This window comes from Varanus komodoensis, unplaced genomic scaffold (genome assembly GCF_004798865.1).
Source record: "Varanus komodoensis strain SLA01 unplaced genomic scaffold, ASM479886v1 scaffold25, whole genome shotgun sequence".
NCBI classification, from domain to species: domain Eukaryota; kingdom Metazoa; phylum Chordata; class Lepidosauria; order Squamata; family Varanidae; genus Varanus; species Varanus komodoensis.
In genome coordinates this window covers 387554-414231 of record NW_025335661.1, presented here as the reverse complement: position 1 = coordinate 414231, position 26678 = coordinate 387554, and the positions used below count along the sequence as shown (strand labels likewise).

The 26678-nt window shown below is 38.7% G+C and overlaps 1 protein-coding gene across 1 annotated transcript; it reads left to right on the top strand.

Annotated features, from left to right (window-relative positions):
- The first annotated feature begins 228 nt into the window (after positions 1–228).
- Positions 229–26622, top strand: ATG4B (autophagy related 4B cysteine peptidase). The gene is made up of 13 exons (XM_044433055.1): positions 229–458; positions 8806–8904; positions 9745–9816; positions 11279–11377; positions 12422–12523; positions 13741–13813; positions 15942–16021; positions 17512–17708; positions 18264–18342; positions 19081–19226; positions 19525–19581; positions 22200–22293; positions 24969–26622. Exons 1-13 carry the CDS (start codon positions 449–451, stop codon positions 25040–25042), a joined length of 1182 nt encoding a protein of 393 aa, XP_044288990.1. The 5' UTR covers positions 229–448; the 3' UTR covers positions 25043–26622.
- The last annotated feature ends 56 nt before the right edge of the window (positions 26623–26678 follow it).

Genomic DNA, 26678 nt, shown 5'->3' with positions numbered 1-26678 from the left:
GTCCCATATTATTAGAATAAATCTCTGACGTAAACTAGTTGCGACCGCCATATTGGAGAAAAGGGGTGGTGCTTGAATACTCCGTACAGGAAGATGGCGGCCTCTATTCTGTGCTTTTGCACCAGTCGTACAACTTGGAGGGGGTTAAGGACAGAAAGTGGTGATAAACAAAAGCTCCTCCCACTTCAGTAGGATAAGAACCTAAATGAACCTATTTCACGGTCTTACACTGTCCGTACAGCACCTCCCAAGCGACAGAAGGAAGCAGTGCAGCGCAGAGTAGCTTGCGACCTCTTCAGCTGACCTATCCGCCTCTCATATGGATGGTGAGAAGCACTGTGATTGGACGAGAGCCGGGCTGTCAAGGCGAGCTGGCTAGAGTGCGCCGCTGTGGTGATCTGTGTAAGGAGGTAGCCGTGGCCGCCCCAGAAGCTTCACTGGGGGCAGGATGGATGCGGGTGAGAAGGGTGTAAATGTCGGGGGTGCTGTGGGGTTGGGTTAGAGTGGGAAGACTATTTGGGGGGAAGAGGTGGAGCTTTCTTTGTGTTTGGGGCTGAAAGCTGCGAGGGTGCGAAAGGAAAAAAGGGTCGGACCATGTCAGGAGAGGGCTTCCTCGCGGGGTGGGCTGGCGAGGCGTCTCTGTGGCTGGGCGAGAGAATTGTTCAATGGGGGAGGGTGGTGAAAGATCTTTTCCATGGGGCTAAGACGTGGCATCCGAAGAAGACGCGCTTCATAATAAAGGTGGTGGCTGGATAAAGTTGCTTAAAGGAGTCGGGCAAGCGTGCTGCTTCGCTTCCCACTCTTTTTAAAATAGAGACAGCTGCCATGACATTGAATGTAACTCTCACATTCATAGTCCAGGCCAGCATGATGTTGTTTGTCCTGACATGAGTAGATAAAGTGGTTTACAGACCACAGGGTTGGTGCTTCATCATCATTTGATGCCTTGAGTTACTGGAATGTGTAAAGTTTTATAGAGTTAATAAGATCTCAAAGATCAGAGAAAGTTAATGTAAGATTCCTTTTCAGTTAAAGAGTGAATTGCATATTGCTTTCCTACCTAAGTAGTGGTGGTGGAAGGGATGTGATACTGTATGTGACCGCTATTTGACAATTGATGCTAAAATTGTTAGTAACTGTCACAGCTGACACTTTAAAAATTTATTCCAGATGGTAAAGAATAAGATGGTGAATGTGGTAACACCACATTCTGCCCTTATTTTATATATTCATTAATTCATTCATTCATTGTTATACTGCTCCGTAACTGAAGTTTACATTTATTTTCTGTTTTTCCTCAGTGGGTGAAAAAAAAGTACAACACTCTTTATAAAAGGTTGAGGCTACTGATAGTTTTTGTTTTCCTAAGTGAGATAGTTAAGAAATAAACATAATATCTCTGTGTATGTGCTAAACTACATTAAAATGCCCCAGATGCATCACTGTTGTTTGTCTCTGACAGAACTGCAAGGAACTCTTTAGTGACATGTGATCAATTGTCATATGAGTATTAACTGTTCTAGATCAATTGTGGCACAAAATGTATGGCTGCCAAACAATGAAAATCTGTGCTCCTCACTCCAGTTATAAGGACTCTCATCTTTTGGCTGCAAGTCTATACCCCCTTACCTGGGAGTAAGTTCAATTCAATTTCAGTAGAACTTGCTTCTGAGAACATATTCATATGGTTTCAGTGAACAAGTAATACGTGAAGAACAGAAGGATTTTCTTTATTACTGTCATTTACTTGCATGTAATATGTTGATTAGTATGAATGCTTATAAGCAAATCAAAATTGTGTTTGTGGTCATTCACTGGTGACTTCCTTGAGGAAGAACATTTCTAGTTCTGGACAAATTGTTGGTCCTTTCTTGCTTTATATTTGTTGAAACAATAAAGTCACAAACTGCATGAGTTTTGTTTCTTCATTTGTTATAATTGTCTGAGGACTTCTGCAAATGTACAAGACTGTATGTCACTGTTTGATGCAGGATAACAGTATCTCCCCTCTTTTTAGCAGTTCATTTCATGCTTGCCTTGCTTGTGAAATTTTTTTTTTCAAAGGCTGTTTCATATAATTACAAAATAATTACACCCACCCAAAAGCTTCAAAAGCTTGCAGCCACTTTTGACTCCCCTCACCACCTTATCAACTTTTCAACTTTTATCTGTCAGAAATGCATATCAGTTACAAGGTAGTAACAGGGATTGATAAAGATATATACATTTCAGGGCAGAGCATAATGCAAAGGGGAAAACTATGCAAAGTTCATAGCAGTGAACTTTTGAATGTGTGTACTTGCACAAGACTTTTTTAATTACTGAAAGCATTTAGGATACTTTTTAAATATCCTTTCTTCATGACTTTTAGATGCATAGGGCAGAGGCAGCTGACAAGGGATGAGATAGAACAGCAGTAACACTAGTGAGAACAGAAAGAATGGCAGAAGTTTGTACCACTCTTTCTAGGTGGCTCTGTAGCTGTTCCCAACAACAGATCATAGAATCATACATAGAATGGTAGAGTTAGAAGGAAGCAGAAGGCCATTGGGTTGGTCCTACCTCCTGCTATCGCAGGATGCTAATTTACACCATCCCATTTAGATGGTTGTCTGAACGCTTTTTGAATGTCTCCAGCAAAGGAGAGCCCACAATTTCCTGAGGTAATAGGTTCCATTGTACTGCTCTGACAGTGAGGAAATTCTTCCTGGTATGTAGTCTAAATCTAGTTTCTTTTAACTTAAGTCTGTTATTCCATGTCCTGCACTCTGGAATGAATGAGAAGATATCTTGTCCTTCCTCTTTGTGACAGTCTTTGAGGTATTTGTATAGTGCTGTCATATCTCCCCTCTGAGGCTCAACATGCCCAGTTCTTTCAGTCTTTCCTCACAGAGCTTTGCCTGCAGTCCCTTAATCATCCTTGATGCTCTACTCTGTCCTGTTTCTAGCTTTTCTGCATCTCCACAGTACTCCAGGTGAGTACAGCAGAGAGAAAAAGGAGAATTATATAAGTAGCTTTAGGTTTGTTTTAGAAAACAAAGGTGAATATTAGTATAAGAAATCTGTAAACAAGAACAAACTATGGGTTCTTAGGGCAGTTTGTTTTAGAAAAAGCCTACTGTTAAAAACATTCTCCAGGTATGGATATTATGACAAGCTATCCTGAAACAACCCACAGTGGCAGCACACCATGACTTATCATGTTGTTCAAACTAGGTTACTGTAATATAGCAGCAGTAGTTGCAATGTTCATTAGAGGCAAAGCTCCCTGGAGAAGACAGTCATGCTTGGGAAAGTTGTAGGGGGAAAGAAAAGGAAGGCCACATATGAGATGGATTGATTCTATAAAGGAAACCACAGTTTGAATTTACAAGAGCTGAGGAGGATTGTCAAGGACAGGACATTTTGAAGGTCTTTCATTCATTGGAGACAATTGGATGGCACATAACAAAGTTGCCATGTGAACATCTGCTTCAGTAAAATAATACGTTAACTACAGCTATATGTACATATGTGCACATAAATGCAATTGATTCCTGTTTGATTTTTCTCCAGTTCTGCTTTCCATAGTTACTTCATGTGAACTGTTCCTCATACACTAAGGTTGTTGAGTTGAGGTTTTCAGGTATCCTTTCTTCCATAATGGACAATAAATGGTTCTTGTACCTGAAGAGTTTGGCTCCATTACCCAGGTATAGAATACATGCCTTAATCAATGTGAGAAAGTGAACTGGATGCTTCAGGATACCTGTTTGTCTCATACGTTTGCTATTTGGCATGCTTCATATGTGCATTTCAGTGATTACGTTATTGTGCAAAATGCAGAGTGGATAATAGTTGATGAACCATAGTTCTTTAGTGAAACACAGTGAAGACTGGCTAACCCAAGATGAACAGCAGAGTAGGGTTAGAATGGAATGGAATTTATTATTTTTGCAGGTGGTACTTGGCACACAATGGAGGCATTCACGTTACATGGTAGCCCACTGTGGCTTCTTTAATCCAGTGACGATTGCACATGTGAGGCAAGTGAAGACACCATTTGCAATATCCAGCCTTGCGTGGAGGTTGCTTGTTGAGTGGCTTTTGCAAGCGTTAAATGCTTTGTGTTCTGTCTGATGGCTGTTCTTCATGTGAGAGTTGTTTAACCCTCATGTAACCCAGAGTTGCCAGGTTTGCATATGCATTCTAATACCATCCATGGCATACCATCCAAATTTGGCCACTGTGTAAACAAATCCAACTCTCATCCTGGTCTCCAGCACATGGCTCTGAAAGAAGCCGCATTATTTTATAATGGACTGCCTATTATGTCATCATCAAAATAAAATAAAACTTTTGGTAGTGGTTTTGTGTATGTGGAGATTGCTTCTGTTCAGAATCATAAGTCCATTATCCTGAGGCCATTATCTTGAAACAGTTTTTTTGCTATCAGTGTCCAAGGTCAAAACTGAGCCAGGGATATTGTGGTGAACAGTTCCACAACTGCCACATGTCTATGATTCTCAAGCTCATCTTTCTGCTTTCTGGTTAACAACATACTACTTTCTTGGCCACAATACCTGGATGGCTGATGTACTTTAATACAGAGCAGTTATTGCCATTGTTGGAGTTGCCCTAATAAAAGTTTCGTACTTTAGAATATAGAAAGCTTTGCCTGTTTCCCTTCACCCCCTCCCAATCTGCAGGGTTTTTTTCCCATTCAGGTTCCTTCTGTGGGAAAAGGAGCCGAGTCCAGGATATGCAATGATTTACCTGCTGGCAAATTGTTCTCAAATGCAGAGCACAACCAGCAGAGGGATGGTATCATGAAACTAATTTGAATAGTCACATACTGGGCCTGCTCTCTCATTGCAAAAAAAATTCTGATTGTAAAAAGCAAACATTGAAGCCTGTTGAATTTTGTAATTCCTGATTGGTGGTGGTGGTTGTTTTTTTAATCTGTTACTCAAGTGCTGGATGCATCATGATGTTTTCCTGACGTGTCTGATAGTAATTTTTGCTTCTATTGTTCTTGCATATTGCCCGTTCAAGGTCTCCTTCCCCCTCCCTGCAAAAGCATTCATGTCACCAACTCCATAAAATACTCCGTGTTTCCTCATAGTCAGTCTGAAACTGCAACCCTTCAGTTGCAGTTGAAGGGTTGAAACTGCAACCCTTCAGTTAATCTAGAAATTTCTGTTTGCTGTAAATAAACCGTTGAGTGCTTGATTGTATGCTTCCACTGAATCCAGGTATTCATTCCAAGCAAGTCTGGAAGCCTGACACCATGTGCCTTAATTGTTATGCTTACTGACTGGGGACAGGGTAAGGAAATACACTGGTGTGTGTAAGGCTAATTTACATATAGAAAAGCTTATATGGAAGTGTGTTCATTGGTAGAACTCTATTTTAGAGCAATGTATTTAAAATCAGATTGCCAGGTCATTTCATTTGTTTACTCATGATTTTGCAAGAAAAAGTGTTGATGGAACTTAATGACACAATCTAACCAGTCGGTGCTTCCATTCATTCTTTTGTTACATACACAAAGCTATAGCTAACTGAAGCTCTTACTAACTGTGGTCAAAAAGACCTGATAGAACCTTGAACTTCTTTGCCGCACTGGTCTTTGCTTCTCACTAGTACCCACCCACTATGAGAATCTTGGCTGTCCTGAAGAATCTGCATGTTACAATTGGGTTGCTTGATTAGCGAACTGAATAAGGAGTGGGCCTAGGGCCTAAATCATGTGGGGCCTGGCTTTCTTCTGAACTGTCTGACTTAGCTGATCACTGCAGGTATGTGTACAGAGACTGCTCATTTTTTGAAAAAAGTGAAAATAGAAAAAGTGGTGGCAGGGAAAGACTACACTACACTTCACTGTTCAGACCAAAATATTGGGAGGATAATCAAATAAATAGAAACATTTTCAGAAATAGGAATGACTCCAAGATTTTTTTTCTTTGATTTAACAAGCTTTGGTATCTTTCAGGTAGTTGGAATACTAAATTCTGCCTAGAGATTTATTGTTGGCTTACCAGCTGTAATTATGAGTTAAGTTGCACAGATAAAATGCCATTTTCTGTTGAAGACATTTTTTCTGTTGAAGACATTCTAACGTATCTCTCACTTTCTGAATGTGTCTTTTAGTCATTGTTCTTCTTAGGCAGGCTCTCTCCTAAAGTCATTTGTTCTTTGTGGTGATCCTAGTTGATAATATAAATCCAGTGTGATTTGAATGCTGAATCTTATTTCATATTTACTGTGACTCTGTGAAATGCAGCATGCTTCACAGCAAGGACCTTTTGGGTCTAGATTGTAGTGCAAAGTTGAACTGTTTTTAAGGCTGCAATCCTATGCATGTTTAGACAGGAAAAAAGTCCTGCAGCTCCCAGGATTCCACCAGCCAGCCATGCTTGTTGAGGCATGGCAGACTTTTTCTGTCTAAACATGCATGTAATTGCATCCTTTATGTATTTCTGGTTTTGTTGAAAATGGCTCAACATGCTTTCACATAAAGTGGCAGTCAGAATCACATGGCTTACAGGACATGATGCCCTCTAAGCTGAAGTTGCATATTACGTGAAATTTTAAGTGAATCTGTGATCTAGAAAGTTAAAAAACACAAAATAAAGAGGACAAAGGAGATGAGAATGTGATGTTGCAGTGTAAGTTTATTCTAAAACCTACCTTATTTTTGTTGCCTAGTTCTGATGTATAAGGAAACTATGAATACCATACTGATTCCTTGTCTTTTTTCTCCTTTATTTAAGGAGGCCTAGAATTTCTTCTGTGTATGGGGTTCAGTCTCTTACTACTTGTGATACTTTGTTTGTACAGTTTAAGACTACATGATGTTCTTTCTAACATGGCTATGAATACATTGGGGAAATAAGTGAAATGCAATATAAGAAACAAGTATAGGAATAGTGGTTTTGCTCCTAATAAAAGTGTGATATGTGACAGTTTCCTAACCTGTGTGTATCAGAAGAGAAATATACTCATGCAATCTTTTTTCATTAAGTTTTATGTTGCTTGTTCTGACATGCCCTGACCCATGGAGTTCAGAGAGGGGCAAAATTCCAAGTAAGAGTAGTTTGTCTTATGTTCTAATGTCGAAAGCATAATTTTATTCATCTATCAAATCTGTTTAAAGGTCTCCCATTAGCATCACAATCTCTCTTAAATTGTGAATCAGGGGAAAACGCAAGTAAGTTTGCTAGGAATTGCTGTGGGCTACTGCTCTATAGAACATCTATAGCTCTTCCCTAGTATGGTGAAGCTTTGCAAAGCATGAAGCCCAGATGATCCAGCCTGTGTGTGCTATTATAATATGAACAGTCATCTTATGAGAAAAAGGAAGCCTTCCTTGTAGCCTGAGTACTTGAAGGGATACAAGTGTTTCAGAATAATGCAATGCCCTTACTTCTTAAGGAAAGGTGTAGTCTTCAGGTTTTTCCAGATCTGTGATTCACTTTTAATTCTAGCCTACATGAACATGGGACCTGGTTGTAATGCTTGCCCTGCGTATTTTTTTTTTTTATCTGAACCTTCATTTGCACTCATTACTCCCTGCATCTTTTGATTTCCCTTTAAAACAAAAAGCTGGAACAAACAAAATGGCAAGGGATGACCTGAGTATGTCACACACCCTGAAAACTAGTGGTTTCCACTTACGTGCATACAGTGAAAGATCACAGTCAGATGCATCCACTAAGTGACTATTGAACTTGTTCTGTGGTGAATAGAAGATTCAGCTCAACATGGAGCCTCAGGCCCAACAACACACATGGATTGCTGAATCTTCTGTTCAGTCCCCATCCACTGGCTCTTGTGACCAGGGATTACAGGAGTTATTGCCTGACACATATGGAAGACACCTGGGAAAGACTTCATTTTGTTATGATGGTGTGCAGCAGTTAATCTGCTACTTCTCTGAAAGGTATAAAGTATTTCAAAGGGCCCCATCAATCTTATATTCATAGCACATGGCAACAACAAGGAATATACTTCTGCAGAAAGCATGACTTTGTGCTGCTGGGTAGAAAGGGTTTTAGTTAATGATTCTTTAGTCATCAAATCATAAAGAGACTCACAACCTCCTGGCTCCTTTACCTTTTTCCTGGGCTACCTCCAATAAGAACAATGGAACAGACTGCCAGCAAGAAGCAAACTAGAATGAAGCCATAACTAGAGTTCTTGGTTTTATATTAGAAGTGGGGGGGGGGGGGAGAGTTTGCATTAAGGACACTATTTCAGTGCATTAATAACCTGATCAGCATGTACATTTTGAGATGATTTTTGGTTGCTTCTGAACTTGTAGCCTTTTCTGTAAGGAGGAACATTTCAGGGGTTGGAGTCAGACATCTGTATCAACTCTTTTCCTATCTTCTCTGTTGCTCATATGTATGTGTGTGTGTGTTTCCAACATTACAATGTATGTAGGAGGAAAAAGATGGTTGGGTTTAATTATGGGTAGTTCTTATTTCATTAAGTAGTTTCTTTATTTCATTCCATAGTAGACTGCCCTATAACCCTATAAAATTTTCACTTGCATAGCATCCAGAAGTCTTTGGTTATATGGTTACAGGTCTCTAAATCTTTGAGAGAACAATTTATTTATTTATTTAGGAGGCTTCTATGCCACCCCATTCGCCGAAGCCTCGGGGCGGCTCACAATAATAAATAAACACAATATAAAAACAATATATTTTGAGTCGACCTGGCCAAAAATAAAATAAATAAATTCCCATACAGTTTTGAATGATATAAAAACCTTAAAAGCTATCATGACTATTTCATGTTTTCTTTGTTTCTTCACAGCTACTCTCACATATGATACTCTCAGGTTTGAGTATGAAGACTTCCCAGAGACCAAAGAGCCTGTTTGGATCCTGGGAAAAAAATACAGTGCATTAACAGGTATTTATTTTGCAAGTATTTGAAATCAATTGAAGAGACATAAATACTTCATACCACTACTATCTCATACTTTTGCTTTGTTGCCCCTGACTGAGATGATGGATGATGTCTTGATTGTATTCTATTTTTGTTTTCAAACCACTATATGATCTAATGAATATTTTTAAACAGCACATTCATACTTCAGATATGAATGTTAGGGAGTACCTTCTTTTTTTGCCTAGATCTCTTGAACCTAGAAGTTGAGAGAGAAAAATGCCCTAGATATGGTACAAAGTTAAAAAGCATTACATATGTTGCAATAATTTTCTAATCTGTTCTCTAGGTTTTGATGGGTCTAGCTAAAAACAAACACTTTCTTATTCTTGATGGTATGGCTTATTAATTCATTGAGTGGGTTTGCATGAAATGACAGCCAATCATGAGTGGCTAGTCATGGTGTGCTTTTGTGTCATGTGAACCCAGACCAGTTACCACAGGTGGTTTGTTTGATAGCGAGAAACTTTCCTGACAACCTGTGGTTTGTTGTAGAGACTGTTTTCCCCCAATGGATTGTTGTATTGCTGAGCCCAAGTTACCAACCCCATGTTCTTACAAACTAGATGCATTAAAAAAGCAATTATCTGATTGCGATGGTGTAACTGGTGTCCTGCAGTAGCAGGGGGTTGGACCTGATGGCCTTCTTGGCCCCTTCTGACCCAGCTGTTCTGTGAATCAGTGAATCATGGGCTTTTTGCTAGGGTGGGTCATTGCAATGTGTGACAGTGACAGTACCATTGAATTAACATGATGCCATTTTCTGAAAAAGATACTAACATATGTTGTTTTAAATTTTTTTAGAGAAAGAGGAGATCCTGTTGGATGTTACCTCTCGTCTTTGGTTCACATACAGAAAAAGTTTTCCAGCCATTGGTAAGGAGCAAGGTTAATTTTTCAGATTACAATGTAAATGAGGCATGTGTTTTCCTGGGTACCTGATTTCTCTGTTGCCTTGTGAAATCAACAAATCCTGTGTTGCTTTGTCTTTTTACTATTTGATAGGACATTCTGTCATTTGAAGAGTGCAAGAAACGTTTGGTACTCTGCTGTCTCAGTTTAGAAAATAAATTCACATTTGCTTCTGGTTCACTGCTAACACCTAGTTACATTTCAGTATTCATAAAAATAAAATGAAATATGCTCCCACCTTGGACACAGAAAGCATTAAGATACAGAATACAAAGTAAATTTGCTTTGGAGGTGGGGCTCTGTGCTTTTGGAAATCTGTCTGCCTCCTTCTTTTGTTCATTGCTCATCTACATGTAGGTTAAAAAGTTAATGACAAAGCTGAGAGAAGCTTACACTTTTTGACAACTTTGTGAATAGGACAGTTGCTAAATTTCTAAAAAACATCAGAAGCCAAAGTGGCAGTTCCAGGAATGAGGATAGATAGCATTGTCTGGAAATGACTATTCTTATAAAAATGGCATAAGAGTATACAGTTTTTAAAAAAAAATGATAATGACTAGATAAAAATTAAGGCACATAAAGAAAAGAAGAAATAATTCCTAAACCATTCCTGAACAGCTAAGTAATAATGGTTTTAGGAAATTACATATGACTATACATAAATATAGAATAATTTAATTAATTTATAACAAACATGAATGTAGTATCATTCCACAAAATGTTTAGTAAGCAGTCCTCTAATCTCACTTACATCCACATTATAAAACTTGTCTCTATTCCAGGCTGAGTACATTTACAGTGCTTTTTCCCAAACACATTTCAGCCATCAGTGAGGAAAAATATAAATTAAACGTGAATTACAGCCCTATTATCTGACAATTTAAAATATCCTGTAAAACAAGAATATACAATATTATCTCAGGTATTATCACTTACTCTATAAATAAAAATATTTTTAAAATGTAAAATAAGAAATACATGTGTTTGCTAGTAATTGTTGAGCTACTCAAGTATTTGGGATTTTCTATTATGACTCCTGAAAAGATTATAAAAATGCAAAATTTCCTCAAGTTACTTCTTGAAATAGCTAGGGATTTTGCATTTTATAACAACCATTTGTTAAAATGTGTGCTTTTTTAAATATACATTTTACTTTTCTTCTTTTGAGTTTTGCCTCTAGTATACTAAGCTTACCAGCACAGCACTGGAGTGAAGATTAATGCAGCACAATGCAGTGTGTATTTACATGGAGGTTAATTGCACTGTATTCAGTGTGGCATAATCCCCAATGTGTGCAGAGTGATGCAGGCATAGCCTGGCTTCTGGGTCTTCCCAGTCCTGTTGAGATATGTGAAAAATACTCTGATGCTCCCTATGACACACTTGCCCAAAAGGTTGATTTCTCGGCTTTTTTTTCTGGCTTTAGGGGGAACAGGGCCTACATCTGACACTGGTTGGGGCTGCATGTTAAGGTGTGGCCAGATGATCTTTGCTCAGGCTTTGGTCTGCAAGCACTTAGGCAGAGGTAAGTCAAATGCAGTGATGGTGGAAGGATATGACGCATTAGTGTGTGCAAATAATTCAAGGTCTTTGAAAAAATTATTGTAGCTGTCAAGAACTACATGACAAAGTAGACTCATTGGAAATTTATAGTAATACTTGTGTTGGATAAAAGTGCTACATAATAACACTTATAAATAAATAAAAACCAATACAATTATTTTTGCTGCTTTATAATCTTGCGGTAAAGTGTTTTATGAGCATGCATTTGTCACAGTGGAAATAAAATGTTGCAGTTATTGATATTGCTACATGACAAGAATGCAAGTAAACAATTAGCTGGAGTGCCTTAAACAAAATTAAGGTATCTGTTGCTGCTCAGCTGTATTGGAAATGAAAATATCTAGAAAATGTTGGGATTTGTTTTGGTTACATAAACTCCAAGAATAATTTCAGATTATAGTCTTCAGTATTCTGGCTCCCTAAATACGAGGGGATAATTTAAACCAGTATAGGCTTATCTAAAGAAACTTTTACAGTGATTATAGAGTTCTGCTCAACGCAACTGAAAAAGGATATTGTAGAACTGGAAAAAGTTCAGGAAAGTCAAATTTAATAATCAAGAAGTTGGAGCAGCTACTGTATGAGGAAAAGTTATAATATTTGGGACCATTTAACTTAGAAAAAAAGACATGTAAGGAGGGATAGGAAGAAGGTGTACAAAATTAGGAGTGGTGTGGAGAGGGAAACATTTTCCCCCCTTTCTTAGCATATTAGAATTCAGACTGATTCTATGAATCTGATTGATGGGAGAATTAGGAAAGATTTAAAAAGCCCTGTCATTCATTACTAGTTATAATGGCTATATATTACCCCCAGTATCAGAGGCAGTATGCCACTTGCTGGAGAACTCAACTGATAGGGTGTGACTTGACTGATAAGCTCCTTGTGGCTTTCTACTCTGTGAGCAAGATCCTAAATGAGATGGACCCTTGGCCTGATCCAGCGTAGCTCTGCTTATGCATAGAGTTGAGAACATTGTTTTAAAGCATCTCCTTTTCTGTCTCAGATTGGAGGTGGGAGAAAGGGAAGAAACAGACAGACAATTATTACAACGTTCTTAATGCCTTCATTGACAAAAAAGACAGTTACTATTCAATCCATCAAATAGGTAAGTTGATTACATATTAATATAAGTGAATCACCTACTTCTCTTTCAAATATTTTGCCAATAGTGGATTCTTCTGATAGTCTTTTTCAAAGAAGCCTACTGAAAATGTATTGTTTCTAAATGATACGAACACAGACTGTAAATGAATCTGTAAACACAAATGTAAATTCATGCTTCTGAGTCTATGTTGCAGTAAATTAGGGATGGGGAATTGGTGGCTTCTGGGCCAGACCTGTCCCGTGGAACTTCTCCATCCCCTCTGCTCTGAGGCTGTTTTTCTACTGCTTCACCCCAGTTCCCCTCAGCTTCACTATTTCCTGCTGATCAACTGAACAATGTGGTGTAGGAGATGCTGCACAGCTGATAAACAGAATAAAGCTGAGCAGCAGGGAAGAGAAGGCATGGCTGCAGAGCAGGATTTGACAGTTCCTCTCTTACCCTCTTCACTGATTATTCTTCATGAGAGTACATGGTCTTGTGAATATACTATTTTGTGGATGATTCTGTTTAAAATATCTTTTCCTATTAGATACTCTTAACTTAGGGATCAGAAAGAAATGAAAACTATTCTATAGATTGAAGTCTAAGGAGCTCTAAGTGTGTGAAGCTGGCATTTATTCTATGAAATGCATGGACAGTGCAGAACAATACGCGTATGTAGCTTTGGTGTTCAAAGATATGAAGCAGCTACAGAACTATTTGCTTTTAGCATCTTTCAAGAGTCAGGTGTTGTCCTACATGGACCTTCTTCAACCTGATGCACTCCAGAGTTATTAGACTCCTACTCCCAGGATTTATGGCCAATAGGTATGTTGACTAGTTGAAGTCTACAACATACGAGGAGCATAAAGTTTGGTAAGGGTGACTAATATGAATAGTACTTTAAAAAAAACCACAAAGAACTGCAACTGATTGATATTGCTATTGTTCTGGAAACCTCATTTTTATACTTCCCTCAATGCTTCTGAATACCTCAATAAGGATAAGTCCTTATTGAGTACAGACGTTTTCCCCATTTCTTTCTGTATGCGACCTCCGCATGCCAAGGATTATTGGTGCATTTCTCAAAAGCTGAAGCTTTTGTTCAAGACATCTCATAATTATATTTAATGGTTCTGTTGCTCCCGGGTGTTAGCAAACCATAAGTCTCTATTCAGTTAGTTAGGTACAGAAAAGAGCTTTGGAACTTTGGACCAATTATAATTTGTTTGTTGCAGCCCAGATGGGAGTCGGAGAGGGAAAATCTATAGGCCAGTGGTATGGACCAAACACAGTTGCACAAGTACTGAAGTAAGTGTGTGCTCAAAATTGTCATGGGTATTCACAAAACTGTATTTTGTATTCATGCACAGCATGAAGTTTATTTCCGTCTTCTACAATGACATGACAAGGAAAGTCAGATAAGTTAGTGCTGCTTTCCCATATTTCTTGCAAGAGAGAGTTGGCCTAACCAGTCAAAAATGTTTCATGCATTTGCAACCCACAACTAAGTACTGTCTCTGGAACGCAATGAGAATTGTGGCGTCTTTCATTCTTGGGGCTATGCTATATAAGATGAATCAAACTGTTGACATGAAGACAGGCAGAAATTTAAACTACAGCCTGGATCCTTTGGTTTATTTATATAAAGCCCAATAACAACAGTCCTCTGGGTGGGTTACAAGTAAACAAGATTAATAAAATGCAAGTATTTTAGAATGTTAATATGTATAATCCATATCATTCCATACCTAATTCTGCCAAGTGTTAGAACAATGCAGTAGTCTCAGTGTTATATAATAGCTAGCTATATTTTTAAAGCCTTTACCCTTTTGTAAACCACCCAGAGAGCTTTGACTATTGGACAGCATACTCAAGTAACAAATTAAGCTTGAATACATGTAACAGAAATAATAGCATATTCTTCTTTTGTTTACCCTGTTTCTTTCCCTCATTATGTAAGAAAAGCACTGCTGGTTAAGACAAAAGGCCTGTCTAGCCTAGCATTCTGTTTTCACAGTGGCCAACTAAATGCCTATGTAAAGTTCACAAGCAGACAATGATGCTTCTCTGCTTGTGTTCCTGGTTGATTGTTTTTCATGTCACTACTTTTGGAATGTAAGCCTCTTGAAAACACATATCCATATCATGTTCTTCATAAAGTTCCATGTACCTACATCGCACACTATATTAAAATGCCAGTTCATAACTAAAATGTAGAAAAGAATAAAAGCAGCATCTCTACAACATATCAAAAGCCAGTGTGGTTCAGTGGTTAAGACTGTGGGACTGGGACTCAGGAGATCTGGTTCTAGTCCCCACTCAGCCATGGTGCTCACTGTGTGACTTTGGGCCAGACACAGACTGTCAACCCAACCTACTTCACAGGTTTGCTGTTGTGAGGATAAAATTGAGAGGAGGAGGAAGAGAATTATGTAAGTGACCTTGAGTTCCTTGAAAAAGACAGGATAGGAATATAACGAATCTAAAACAGTACTATGGATGTGTTAAGCTTGAAGAGCCTGGGAAAAATAAAAAGATCTTCACTTGGTGCAAAGATGTGTGTAATACAAGATGCCAGGAAAATCTCTTTGAAAAGGGTATTTTCACAGCTTCAATGTCACTGAGAAGACTTAGGTATGTTAATATTCTTACTAATGAATGATTAGTATAGTGGAGTAGAGAGACGTTTGTGGCACAGTGTCACTTGGGTTTCCTATAGATTTGCATAGGAATTATTTTGCTTTACATTACCCTGTTGCTTGTAAGATTGGGAAATAGTAGTACCATTTCTATAGCCTGGAAGTATCCCTTCCCTACAAGCACTTTCTTCTGTCTTTGTTCCAGCTTCAAGTATACTCTTGGGCATTTTTGAGGGAAACTGCAGCATCTCAGTTTACACAAACCATAGGCAGGGAAGCTATTTTACTGAGTCAAGTATCAGAATATTTTTCAACTGGAAAACTTGAATTGTATGCTCAAATACATTCCTCCAAATCAGTACACTTGTATTTACTTCTAATCTATTCCAGGTCAAAATCAGTAATATGGAAAGATTGGGCGTTAGAGGGAAGACTATATTGTAGTCCATATATGTATAAGGGAAAAGAGGCTATAAGAAAAGCAGAGAGCACTGTGTAGGCACTCTTCTTCCTTGGGAGACATACTGAGGCCTCATCTGTTTTCTCCACTTTAGCAGAACTTGTTCTCCGTATGCATATATATGCACAGTAGGAATGGTAAAATGTCTGAGTGCTGCAAGTAATATGAAAGGTAATACTTGGAATGCTGCAATTGCCATCTTACATTGTACTACACAGCTAGATTCTGACTTGTGCAACATGAACACAGCCACAGAGCTTTCTGATAGTTTGAAATACCTAATACATAGCTGTCATTTCTCCTCTCTAATGTACTTGCATGTAACTTACCACTCTAGAAAACTTGCCACTTTTGATACATGGAGCTCCTTGGCAGTGCATATAGCCATGGACAATACTGTCGTGATGGAAGAGATACGTAAGTATTACTCTGTGGTTTACAGAGGTGTGTTTGCTGTTCAGTTACAAATATCCATGCTGAACAGAATGAAAATGAGGACTTGATAGCTTTAGAAAAATGATACTACTTACGAATGGCAGTGAGGTGCTGTAGATTCTAACTAGAAAAGCCAGATGAGTACAATTAATTTTAATGTCTCAGGTTCTAAAGTGCAGCTGATCTAAACAATGAAGAAGATTCTCAAACAAACATGCTTCTTGCACTAGTACTAGTAGACTAGTAATTGATTTGGAGGAGGTTTGTATGTTTTTGCCCTTATGGCCAAAATAGTGCAAGAGCAAGAATATGCTTCAGTGCTTGCATGTTATATTTGGAGGAAAGTGGGCTTAGAGCTCTAAACTTGGATTTCTAGATCCAACTGAGTCCAGTCTTGTATTCAATCTGAAAAATTCTACCTCCTGACTTTCAATTTATGATACAAATAACCGCTACTACAATATGTAAAATGAATAGCAAATTGCTCAATCTCTTCTTTACACGCACATGCACATGCAGACACACACATTTTATTACAGTCTCAGAACAATATCTTAAGTATTGATCCAAAATTAAAAACCATTTACCTTCTATGTCCTTTCACTCCCAAGGGATCAGAAAATAGTTTCCACCAGGACTTTTTTCAAGAGCAATAATATGTTCTCATATGAATTTAGCTATTGAATCAGAGAGGTGGTATTTTGGAAAAGTCAGCAACAAAATCAGTGAATTAAAACTATGCTAAGCTGAAATGCGTGATTGTTTTGTGAAAATTTTTGTCAGCACTGAGGCTTCTTTTTGGTGATTGGATTACTTAGAAATGAAGAAAGTATGTGTGTGTGTAAAATATTTCCTAATTACATAGAAGAATGAAATGGAAGAAAAAAGCATTGGAAGTAGCAGTAGAGGGGAAAAGCATATACATTATACTTTTTGGCACATCTGCAGCTCCTCAGGGGTAAATTAATCATTGACTGGCTGTCCTGTCATGTGAACTGGCCCATTGGCAATTATGATTTTGAAGTAGAATGTTATAGTAGTGTTTGCATATTAGTACTAATATACTACTCTGAAAACTCTGCTCATGGTAGCATGTGCGCCTTTCCTTCCAAAAGTCACCAACTCATATTCTACTTTGAGTTAAAAGGTTTCTTGGTAGTAGAGCTGGGAAAGATCTCTGCCTAGGACTTTTATAAGCTGCTTCCATATTCAGTAGATTGCATGGGGCTAGTGGGACCTGGGATCTGAAACAATCTAAGGTAGCTCCGTGTGCACATCCAAGCTTTCTAGATGTGCTTGAACACTTTGGTTTAATTTTTCTATGGGTGAACTGTTCCAGAAGTATGTAGGGGAATACCTATGAAAAAGCTTTGTAGGATCTTCAGAGTTCCTTAGCACTCCAAATGGCTTTATGGCCAAATTCTGAAGATTTGAGATTTTTGCTGAGATTATTTCTGTTTATGTCTTGACAGGAAGGCTGTGCAGGCTCAGTTGCCCATGCCCTGAAGCTTCAGCATTTCCTGCTATAGAATCAGATGTACTTTCCAATGGGTATCCAGGTGGAACTGAATGTACAGACAGACTACTCCTCTGGAAACCTTTAGTCCTGCTGATACCTCTCCGCCTTGGCCTCACAGACATCAATGAAGCTTATATTGAAACATTGAAAGTAGGGGGTTCAAATAACCAGAAGTACTTAAGATGTTAAAATAAACAAGTACCATGTATATATTTTTATATTATTATATCTGCCTACTTATCGTAGCAGCATTGTCAGTACTAATTTACTCTTGACAGTGTTCCAGGACTGATTTCATGTTCTATTACTGTAAGGGTGAATATTTCTGATGTACATTAGCCACTTGTGGCCGTTCAGTTGGAATATCAGGGATTAAAACAGATAATACAATTGTAGAGGGACTGGGGTTTTTTCCTCCTAAAAGTGACTGTTAGGTTACTGCCCCCTACCAAGTCCAGTTATCAGTGCTGACTTGCTCTGAATCTCCAGGGTTTCAGGCAGGCTTCTTTCCAACTCTACCTGGAGATGCCAAACATTGAACCTAGGAATTTCTCCATTCAAACTATGTGCTGCCACTGAGCTGCCTACAGCCTCTCCCCTTCCTAGTTGCTAAACGTTCATTTTTCTAATCATGTATTCCTCTTTATTTGGATGGATACTCCTACTTCTGCTAGAGTCTCTAATTGTATTTCTGTTGTTTTCTAGCACTGTTTTATGATGTCTCAGTCCTTAGGAGTCATTGGAGGAAAACCTAACAGTGCTCATTACTTCATTGGTTATGTAGGTGAGTAATCATTATTCCCAGAAGTATGCATATTGAGTTGCCTAGTTAATTATTTGGAAGGCCATTCTGAGCTTACCAAAGGAACATCTTTATTATAAATGAGCATTGCTCATATGGCACTGATCATTAAAGAAAAATATCTCTTTAAAGAACAAATGCCTATGGTTGCTTTCACAAAACTCCATGTCACCTGCCTTTTTGTCATTAGTCCACACTTAGAGGCTAGATGACTGGAGTGGTTCCTGCACTTGCCACTCTTTCCAGAGGATTCTGTGGTACCTGCATATCATGACTGCAGAAACCATGATCCTGAGTTTGGATGACACAACAAGCCATGGTGGTACAGAGACCATTGAGATAAGAACAAATCATTGTTTTTTTAAATCATGGTTTCTGAAGACCAAATGTATCATGGCAAAATACCATGACTGGCTTCAGACAACATGACAGCCCAAAAATGGTTTTAAAAAATGCTTGTTGAGTTGTCAGGACTGAGCTTGTGTATCTTCATTGCTTGAATGCAGGCTTAATTGTGGGATATGCTGCATTAGCTCCCATGGGTTATCTCCTTGTGCAATTTTTCATTGCTTCCTTTTGTGAATGTCTAAGACATCTGTGACTTTGCTAGTTCAGACCTAACTGAGATGCAGCAACAGTCTGCATGTGATCTGCTCTTTTCACATGGGAACTTCAGTATTGTATTTCCATTTTACAGCTTGTTCTGTTTATTTTCCCTAGGTGAAGAACTAATTTATCTTGACCCTCACACTACTCAGCCTGCAGTGGAACCCATGGACAGTTGCCACATCCCTGATGAGAGTTTCCACTGCCAGCATCCACCCTGCAGAATGAGCATTGCTGAGCTTGATCCATCTATTGCAGTTGTGAGTTTTTGTGTTTACAGTTCGCTTTCAAGTTGAGTGAGGACTGTTATCTGGGGTAATCTTTATTTATTTCTAGCTAATTCCTCTCCTTAGAAGGACACTGGTATTGCACTGTCTCATCTCTCCTGTCTTTTTTCTATATAGAAAAAACACTCCTGTGCTCTCCTTTTAGCTACTGAAATGTAGCTGCTTCTGAAAACATATCCAAGATATTTTCACTTTACAAGACATGATTATTTCCAGGCACTTTCTGTTTATATATTCTAGGCCAATGGAAATTTCGCTTTTCCTTCTGTAGGGCTTCTTCTGCAACACAGAGGAAGATTTCAATGACTGGTGCCAGCAAATAAAGAAGGTTTGTATGGAGCAAGTCCTTTGTGGAAAAATAAGGACAGGATAACTTTTTAAATATATGAATAATGAATTCAGCTTTGAATAGTACATACTAATACATCTGCAGAGATAGAGCATTAATCTCAGGACTTGTATAGTCTGTGCTAGACTTGTCTGAAGCTAGGGCCTTTCCTACTAGCCGAGCAATTAGCATTTTGTTCTGTTAGCACAGGTGAAGGTTGAGCATGTATTCTACTGGGAAAATGTCTTTTGCTTATTTCCTTACTTTTCTTGTGAAGCTACTCTTAGAATATTTTAAATTAATTTGACATTTTCTATCCTACTGTTATCTTTTTTAAATCAAGACAGCTTGCAAAATAAGTCCTATGCACACTTACCTAAGAACAATGCTCACTCAATGAAATGGGACTCATTTCACTTCTAAGTAAAGACACACTTTAAGATGACAGTAAGATACCACTTAGAACAAAAATAAAATAGTTATGTATTTAAAAGATTACAGTACATTAGCAACAGCTCTAAAATACAAATGCATGAAATATCAAAACTATAAAGAGAATAGCAACATTAAATAATAACTTACATTAGCAGCAGGAACATTGTTTAACCTTGCCCCAAATCTAAACAGCTGATTACATTATAAGCTGGTTGTGGGGAATGTGTGGCACTCTGGAAGCTGATGGATACAATTCACATCTTCCCTCATCCTTGGCTGATTGATGAGAAGTGCAGTTCAACAACATCTAGAGAGCCACATGCCTTCCTCTCTCCCCATCTACATTCCATTGAAATAAGTGGGACATAAATTAGTTGCATTCAACCTCCACCAAATTCAACTGGCCTTTTAAACAAGATAAACTTTCTCTGGATTCGAACCATGTAAAAACATCGGCAGAGGAAAAGGTCTTGGCCTGGGACATTCAGTTTATCAGCCAGGTGGCAGGTAAACAGTTCTGGGGATGCTACCATCAAGAAAACCCCACAGTGAAAGCCTCCAGTTAGCATGCATAAATCACAGGTAATCATGACAGTCCATTAGAGAACTGCACAGGCAGCAGTAGGATGACAGCTTCATTAGAACCAACTAAAATTTCACAACATTTATGTAAGATTTAAAGTATGCTAGAACTCTTCTTGAGGTTGCATATTGCAATTAAAAAAAGCAATTGGGTTGAGTAGAGCAAGAACTGGGGATGATGGAAAATCCTCAAAGTCTGCAGTTTGCAAAGCCTAATGAAAGAATGGTATAATGCAATTGATGGTATTATGCAAGCTCTAGAAGTGGAAAAATGATCTCCCATTGTAGCAAGGTCTGCTGGGGACAGAAGCTCCAAAAACAAAGAATAAAACTGGTGAAATAGGTACATATAATTTGTTTCTTGGCTTGTATGCCTTTGCAAGGTCGTGTGACAGTCTCCCCCTTTTACTTTTATATGCATTTTTAAGGAACTTTTTTCCAAGCATTTAGAAGAGATAGATCTGAAAGTATAAACACAGTGACCTGGTTCACACAACATGACCATTCACAGCCATGGTCAATTATCATATTGTGTGAACCTGTAACTAATTCTGTAGGGTGGCTTAGTGTTTATGAAGTCACCTTGAAAACCCATGGCTTGTTCTAGCTCATTCATACGCAAGGTGGTTTCTTGTGTTGTTTGAAGCCAGCAGGGCAACTTTGTCGTGGGTTGTCAACAGAGCTGCCTAGCAAGTACACTGAAAGACCCTGCCACTCGTGATCTCACTAGTTCCACTGTGATTCTCCCTCATCCCTGCTCAGTGCTTCTTAAAATACTGAAGCAAGGACACCAAAGGGTGTCCTGAACTTTTTTGCACTTTCTAAACACTTGTGTGTAAGAGTATCTGCTGCCAGGAAATGTGTGCAATTTTTGGTTCCATTTTACTGCTCTGTCATGAGATTTACATACGCTTAGTGGTCCAACTTACTATTTTCTAATCCAAGGGATTACACAAGATCAAAGTATCCTTTTCCCTCTCTGGTTGATTCTCCAGCTACACCCCCTCCTGGCGTGGTATAGCTTGGCCACAGTGATACAGGTTGTGGTAACCTCAAGACTTAATTATTACACTATACTCTTATGTGGGTTTTTTTTATTCTTCTATTTGCTTGGCATTTGTACTGTTTGCTGCTCCAGAATCTGCTTGGATGTGGAATGGTATACAAATAAAATAGGTTTCTACAACAGGTAGTAACAGAGGTAATCAACAAGTAAGTAGAAATGGAGTTGAAAGTGGCTGATGGCTGCAGTGAGAAGATACTTTGTGGGAGTGTTCTTCTGTGTAATGTAAAACAACTTTTAAAATGTTTGACAAGATACAGATATGGATATACTTGGCTAAATGCCAGAAGCAGTTTGGTCAAGACCACAAGTTCCCTGCCATCAAATTCAACTCATAAATATGTTCCTATACCTATTCTTAAGAGCTGTTAGTGCCTACCATCCCACAGAAAATCTTTGATTTTAAGATAATCTATACTGATAAGTAAGGTTGTGACACAGCAGTAAAGGTATGTCAATTATAAAAATTATGTCAAACACTAGGCATGCCATGGTTAAGAAATAACTAGCTAATATATCCTTTCCACTCTTTCAACAGCTGTCACTGATTAGAGGCGCCCTGCCAATGTTTGAACTAGTAGAACATCAGCCATCACACTTCTCTAGCCCTGATGTTTTGAATCTCACTCCAGGTAATGCTTACCTCCTTTTTTGCCTTTTTAAATGTCCTAGGTGCTTATGAATTTTTGTTACTCTAAATGGTTTGTTACTGTAATCGTGTTTGTATTTTCTTAGCTTAAGGATTAGCCTTGAATGTGTACTAGATAAGGCATTGGGCATTTAAATCTTCTGTGGGCTTATTCCTAACTTCAGAAAATGAAGCCTCTTGTAGAAATGCAATGGTGACCATTAAGATATACCCTCACATTAACAGAGTTTCCTTTTCAGAAATACTATGTATATCCAAATCTTGCATAACTGACATTGCTTTAGAGTTGTACAACTCTGTCTTAAGGCATGACATAGTGTGGCAACCCAGATCATGGCTCGCAAGCTCATAATGGCAGCTGTAAGTTAGCTAACTCATTGTGGGCTACTATGTCATGCAAACAGGCCTCATGTATTTATTTAAAACATTTCTATGCTGCCCCCATCGCAACAAAGCCTCGGAGTGGCTCACAAAGAATACATAAAAACATACATAAATAACAACAATTTTTTTTAAAAAAACCCCGGTACATTCTCGGCTAAAAATTTTAAAATCCTAATTAATTCAATAATTTAACAATTAAAATAAGTTTTAAATAAAAAGGTCTTAGCCTGGCGCCAAAAATAAATAACAACAGCGCCAGGCAGACCTCTCTGGGAAGCGCATTCCATAGATGGGGTGCCACTGCAGAGAAAGCCCTCCTCCGGGTAGTCACCCTCCTAATATCATTCACAGAGGGTTCCCGGAGAAGGGCATCCGTTGCTGATCTCAAGGGGCGGGAGGGCATATATGGGCACAAGCGTTCCTTTAGATATCCAGGTATTTAAAGCATTTGGTTCTGGGGATGTAATAGGCCACCAGCTCTTTGAGCATTGGATGCTGTTGCATTAATTTTACAAGGTTACCACTTGATAGAAGGGTCAGCATGATCCTCACTTCACTTTTCTAGGTGGCCATTTACTCTTTAACTGTATTATAAACATCATCAGTGTGCCTTTCACAGGCTTCCTAGTCAATGAGATTCGGCATCTAGAGCATTGGTCTTACCTTTCATAAATCCCAAGTGTATTGGGCCATCATCTTCCACAGTCTAACCTTACTTCGTAAAGGTTAGCAAGACTAAAATGCTCCTTGGAATAAGGGGACTAGCTGCTGCTGCAACATAAAACTTTCTACCTCACTAAAATGAAACAACATCTATGTGTTTACATGGACACTTAGCGCAAAGGCCGGAGGTTTATATACCCAATGTGGAGTGTAATGTAAGGCCACAGGAAGGCCTCTCTGATCACTGTTGCTGGACCAAGCTCAGCCCGCATGGCCAAGACATCAGATTTAGTACTATGACTCACCCAAACACCAGATCATGTTAAATGAGTTTATTAAGAAAGGAGAGGGAGAGGGGGCCTGAAAGGGGAAAAGAAAGGGGGAAAGGCAAGTGGATAGCAGCAGTATTACAAAGCATCAAAAATACATAGTGCCTGCACCCAACCTCCTGGACTCCTTGTTGCACCATGAGAATGAAACAATAATGCTAACCATACTCTATGAGTTACCTAATATAAGCCTCCTTGCTGGCAGAATTGGGCAGTTGGTCGGAGAGTAACACTTCTCATCAGATCAGGAGACAGAAATTCTCCAAAGTTGGGTTTTTAGGCATTCTTCTTGTGATGGGGTATTGCCAGCCAGCCAGCCAATTCAAGGGGGGCCCAGCTGCTAGCAACTCTAACCGTTACTGCCCAAGATAATAGTTCTAGCCAGATGTCCTTGGACCTATCTTTTGCAATAAGTGCAAATCGCTCTCACATCCCTGACAGTTGGATGAAATCAATTTCTTATTAGCCCTTCCTTAATTCCCAAGAATTTGACTACAGTAAGAATGTAGTACAATAGGTCTTAGGATCCAGCCATTTTCCTGAGTCATCTTGCCATAGACCTGTGATTTCTAATTTCTTTTGGGATTTCTTTTCCTTTGAAATATTGTCTAGGCACTTTTGCATGTTACTAGGTTGAGTTTGCACCAACTTGACAGAACCAAAATTAAATTCCTCTTCAAATGCAGGTCTTTTAGAAAAAGATTGCTGTTGATGTAATAAGTCAGATGATCAAGAAATAGGCAGTTCCCTTATTTAGCTTAGCAGCTATGACCTGGCAATTGTGTCCAATGGAGAAATGTACAAACATTTAAAAATATTTTAGGTGAAATATTTGCCACAGATCAAAAGATGTATTAAATTAGACAGAACCCTAGTATTTCCTTTCAAGAGCCCCCTCAGCATACTAGCCAATTTGTCTTGCTGTCATTCACTATTAATGTGCTTAGTCAAATTTCAAAACAAGTTAGATCTTTGTGCACTGTAAATTGTGCTCTTAAACATGTGTAGCATGCATGGGGATTTACACAATTACTTAAGAATACAGTACTGTGATACTGATAACATCTTAAATATGCTACCATCAGTGATATCTCCTAGCTTTTATAAATAGGGGTCCTAAATGTGTTAATAATTCATTTTTCCCTCTTCCTGCCTATGTAATACTTTTGTTTCCACCTGACTCCTGAAACAAGCTTTGTCCAGTATGGAGTTTCTATGAATATGAGATGGTTAAGTAATCCCAGGATTTAATGATGATTTTCCCTCTTTTTTCCCCCTGCAGATTCTTCTGATGCAGACAGACTGGAAAGATTCTTTGATTCAGAGGATGAAGATTTTGAAATCTTATCTCTCTAAAAGGAAGAAAGAAAAAAAGCTAACTCTGCCAATTTGTGTTGTGGGGGGAGGGGAGCTCCTTCGAGAGCCTTCAGTTACCAGCTTTCATAGGTGCTTGTTGACATCCCTGCCTCCCATCCACCCCAGCATTCTGTGCAGCCTTGGAGCAGCGTGGATTTTCTGCAGTGGGATCAAGAAACGGGTCATCATTAAGGCCTTAATAGCTTTAGTTAGGCTTTCTTTCAGTGCAAACGTACCTGCAGGAAAGGGATGCAGCGTTTCCTAGGAGCTGAAGATTATTTTTATGTTAACAGGCCAAAGGCTCAACAAGAATTTTAAAAAGCCCTTCTAGGTGCTTGATTCTTAAAGTTCTGTCAGGGAGGAGAACTTAACTGTCTTTGCTTCTGTCTCCCTTTTTGTAGTGTGAAGTGGAAACCAGCATAAATTAATGCAGATAGCATTCTCCCTAGCCTTGAAGAACATATTTGATGTTACTTGAGGATGTGAACTCTCAAGATGGAATACTTGTGCTTCAGTTTATGTTTATCTCCAATATAAGTGCTTCCAAGCAGACATATTACTGGTTTAAGTTCCAAAAATGTTCTTTACTCTGGTGGTGCCCTAGAAATTGCAGAACCTCATCATGCATAACAAATGCTACAGTAAGGCATAACCAGTATATAGAGAGGGCTTAGACAAGTGCTTATTCAACACAAAAGGCCATTTGCAGAACCTGCAAAAGAACTGACAAGTTAACAAGGGCATGGCTTCATTAAATATGACCTTTATTTGTCAGGTATTTTTCTATTTCGTATTAAATATATGGTGGCTGCTATTTAATAAAACAATTGTGGTGATGGTGGAAACATCCACCAGCTCACTTGAATATGAAGTACCTCTGATTCCTCCTTTTTGATTGTTTCCTATAGTTATAGTCTGATCATGAAATCTGGAGAGGGATATAAAGCGAGTTTTGCTTTAGTACCAAAACTTATTTTTGCAGTTGTTCCCTCCCCCTGCTGCTGCCACCACCACTTTCCCCTCTTGGAACGTTACACAAGGCCATGTTTGCATGGTGATACTCAGTTATGTTGTGATTCTTAATTTGAGGTTCTAGAGAAATGACATATTCTGGCTTACCTAGGCTGGAATTATTGGCTGCTATACTCTTAAAAAAGCAGGAGAGCTCTGTTTAGAAGAGATAGGGATGGTTAGAGAGAACCCATCACTCCCAAATGTTAGCTACCTTTCTGCAATTTACTTAGCTCCTGCAGGTGGCAGGTACATTTACAAATCATTTCTGCCTGCATTTATCAGCAGCACAATCAGCCTAAAGATGGTAATATAACCATAAAGTAACTGCATACAGGAGTAGCTCACCTGCTGTTAGCAGATAGGTCTGGTTATCCCTTAAGCTGCCAGAAAGCAGAGGTCCAAACCATGATGCTTATCTGTAATTGTTATAACTTGCTATTTTTCTCTTGCTGTTTCTCCTCCTGATCATAGCCTTTTGGAGAGAGAAAAGGGAGAGGAAGTGTGGGGCTGTGCTCCATTTATCAACTGCTTTCAATTTGTATCAGAATAAACAAAAATGAAGCATTCTTTGTATTTCTGGTACTTATTTCTGCATGAACTGAATCAGAAATAGCAAATGAAT

Excerpts from the sequence above, each read along its gene's own strand:
- ATG4B (XM_044433055.1), top strand. Across the intron at positions 19,227-19,524 it reads TTGATCCATCTATTGCAGTT|GGCTTCTTCTGCAACACAGA; the intron begins GTGAGTTTTTGT and ends TTCCTTCTGTAG. Across the intron at positions 22,294-24,968 it reads TGTTTTGAATCTCACTCCAG|ATTCTTCTGATGCAGACAGA; the intron begins GTAATGCTTACC and ends TTCCCCCTGCAG.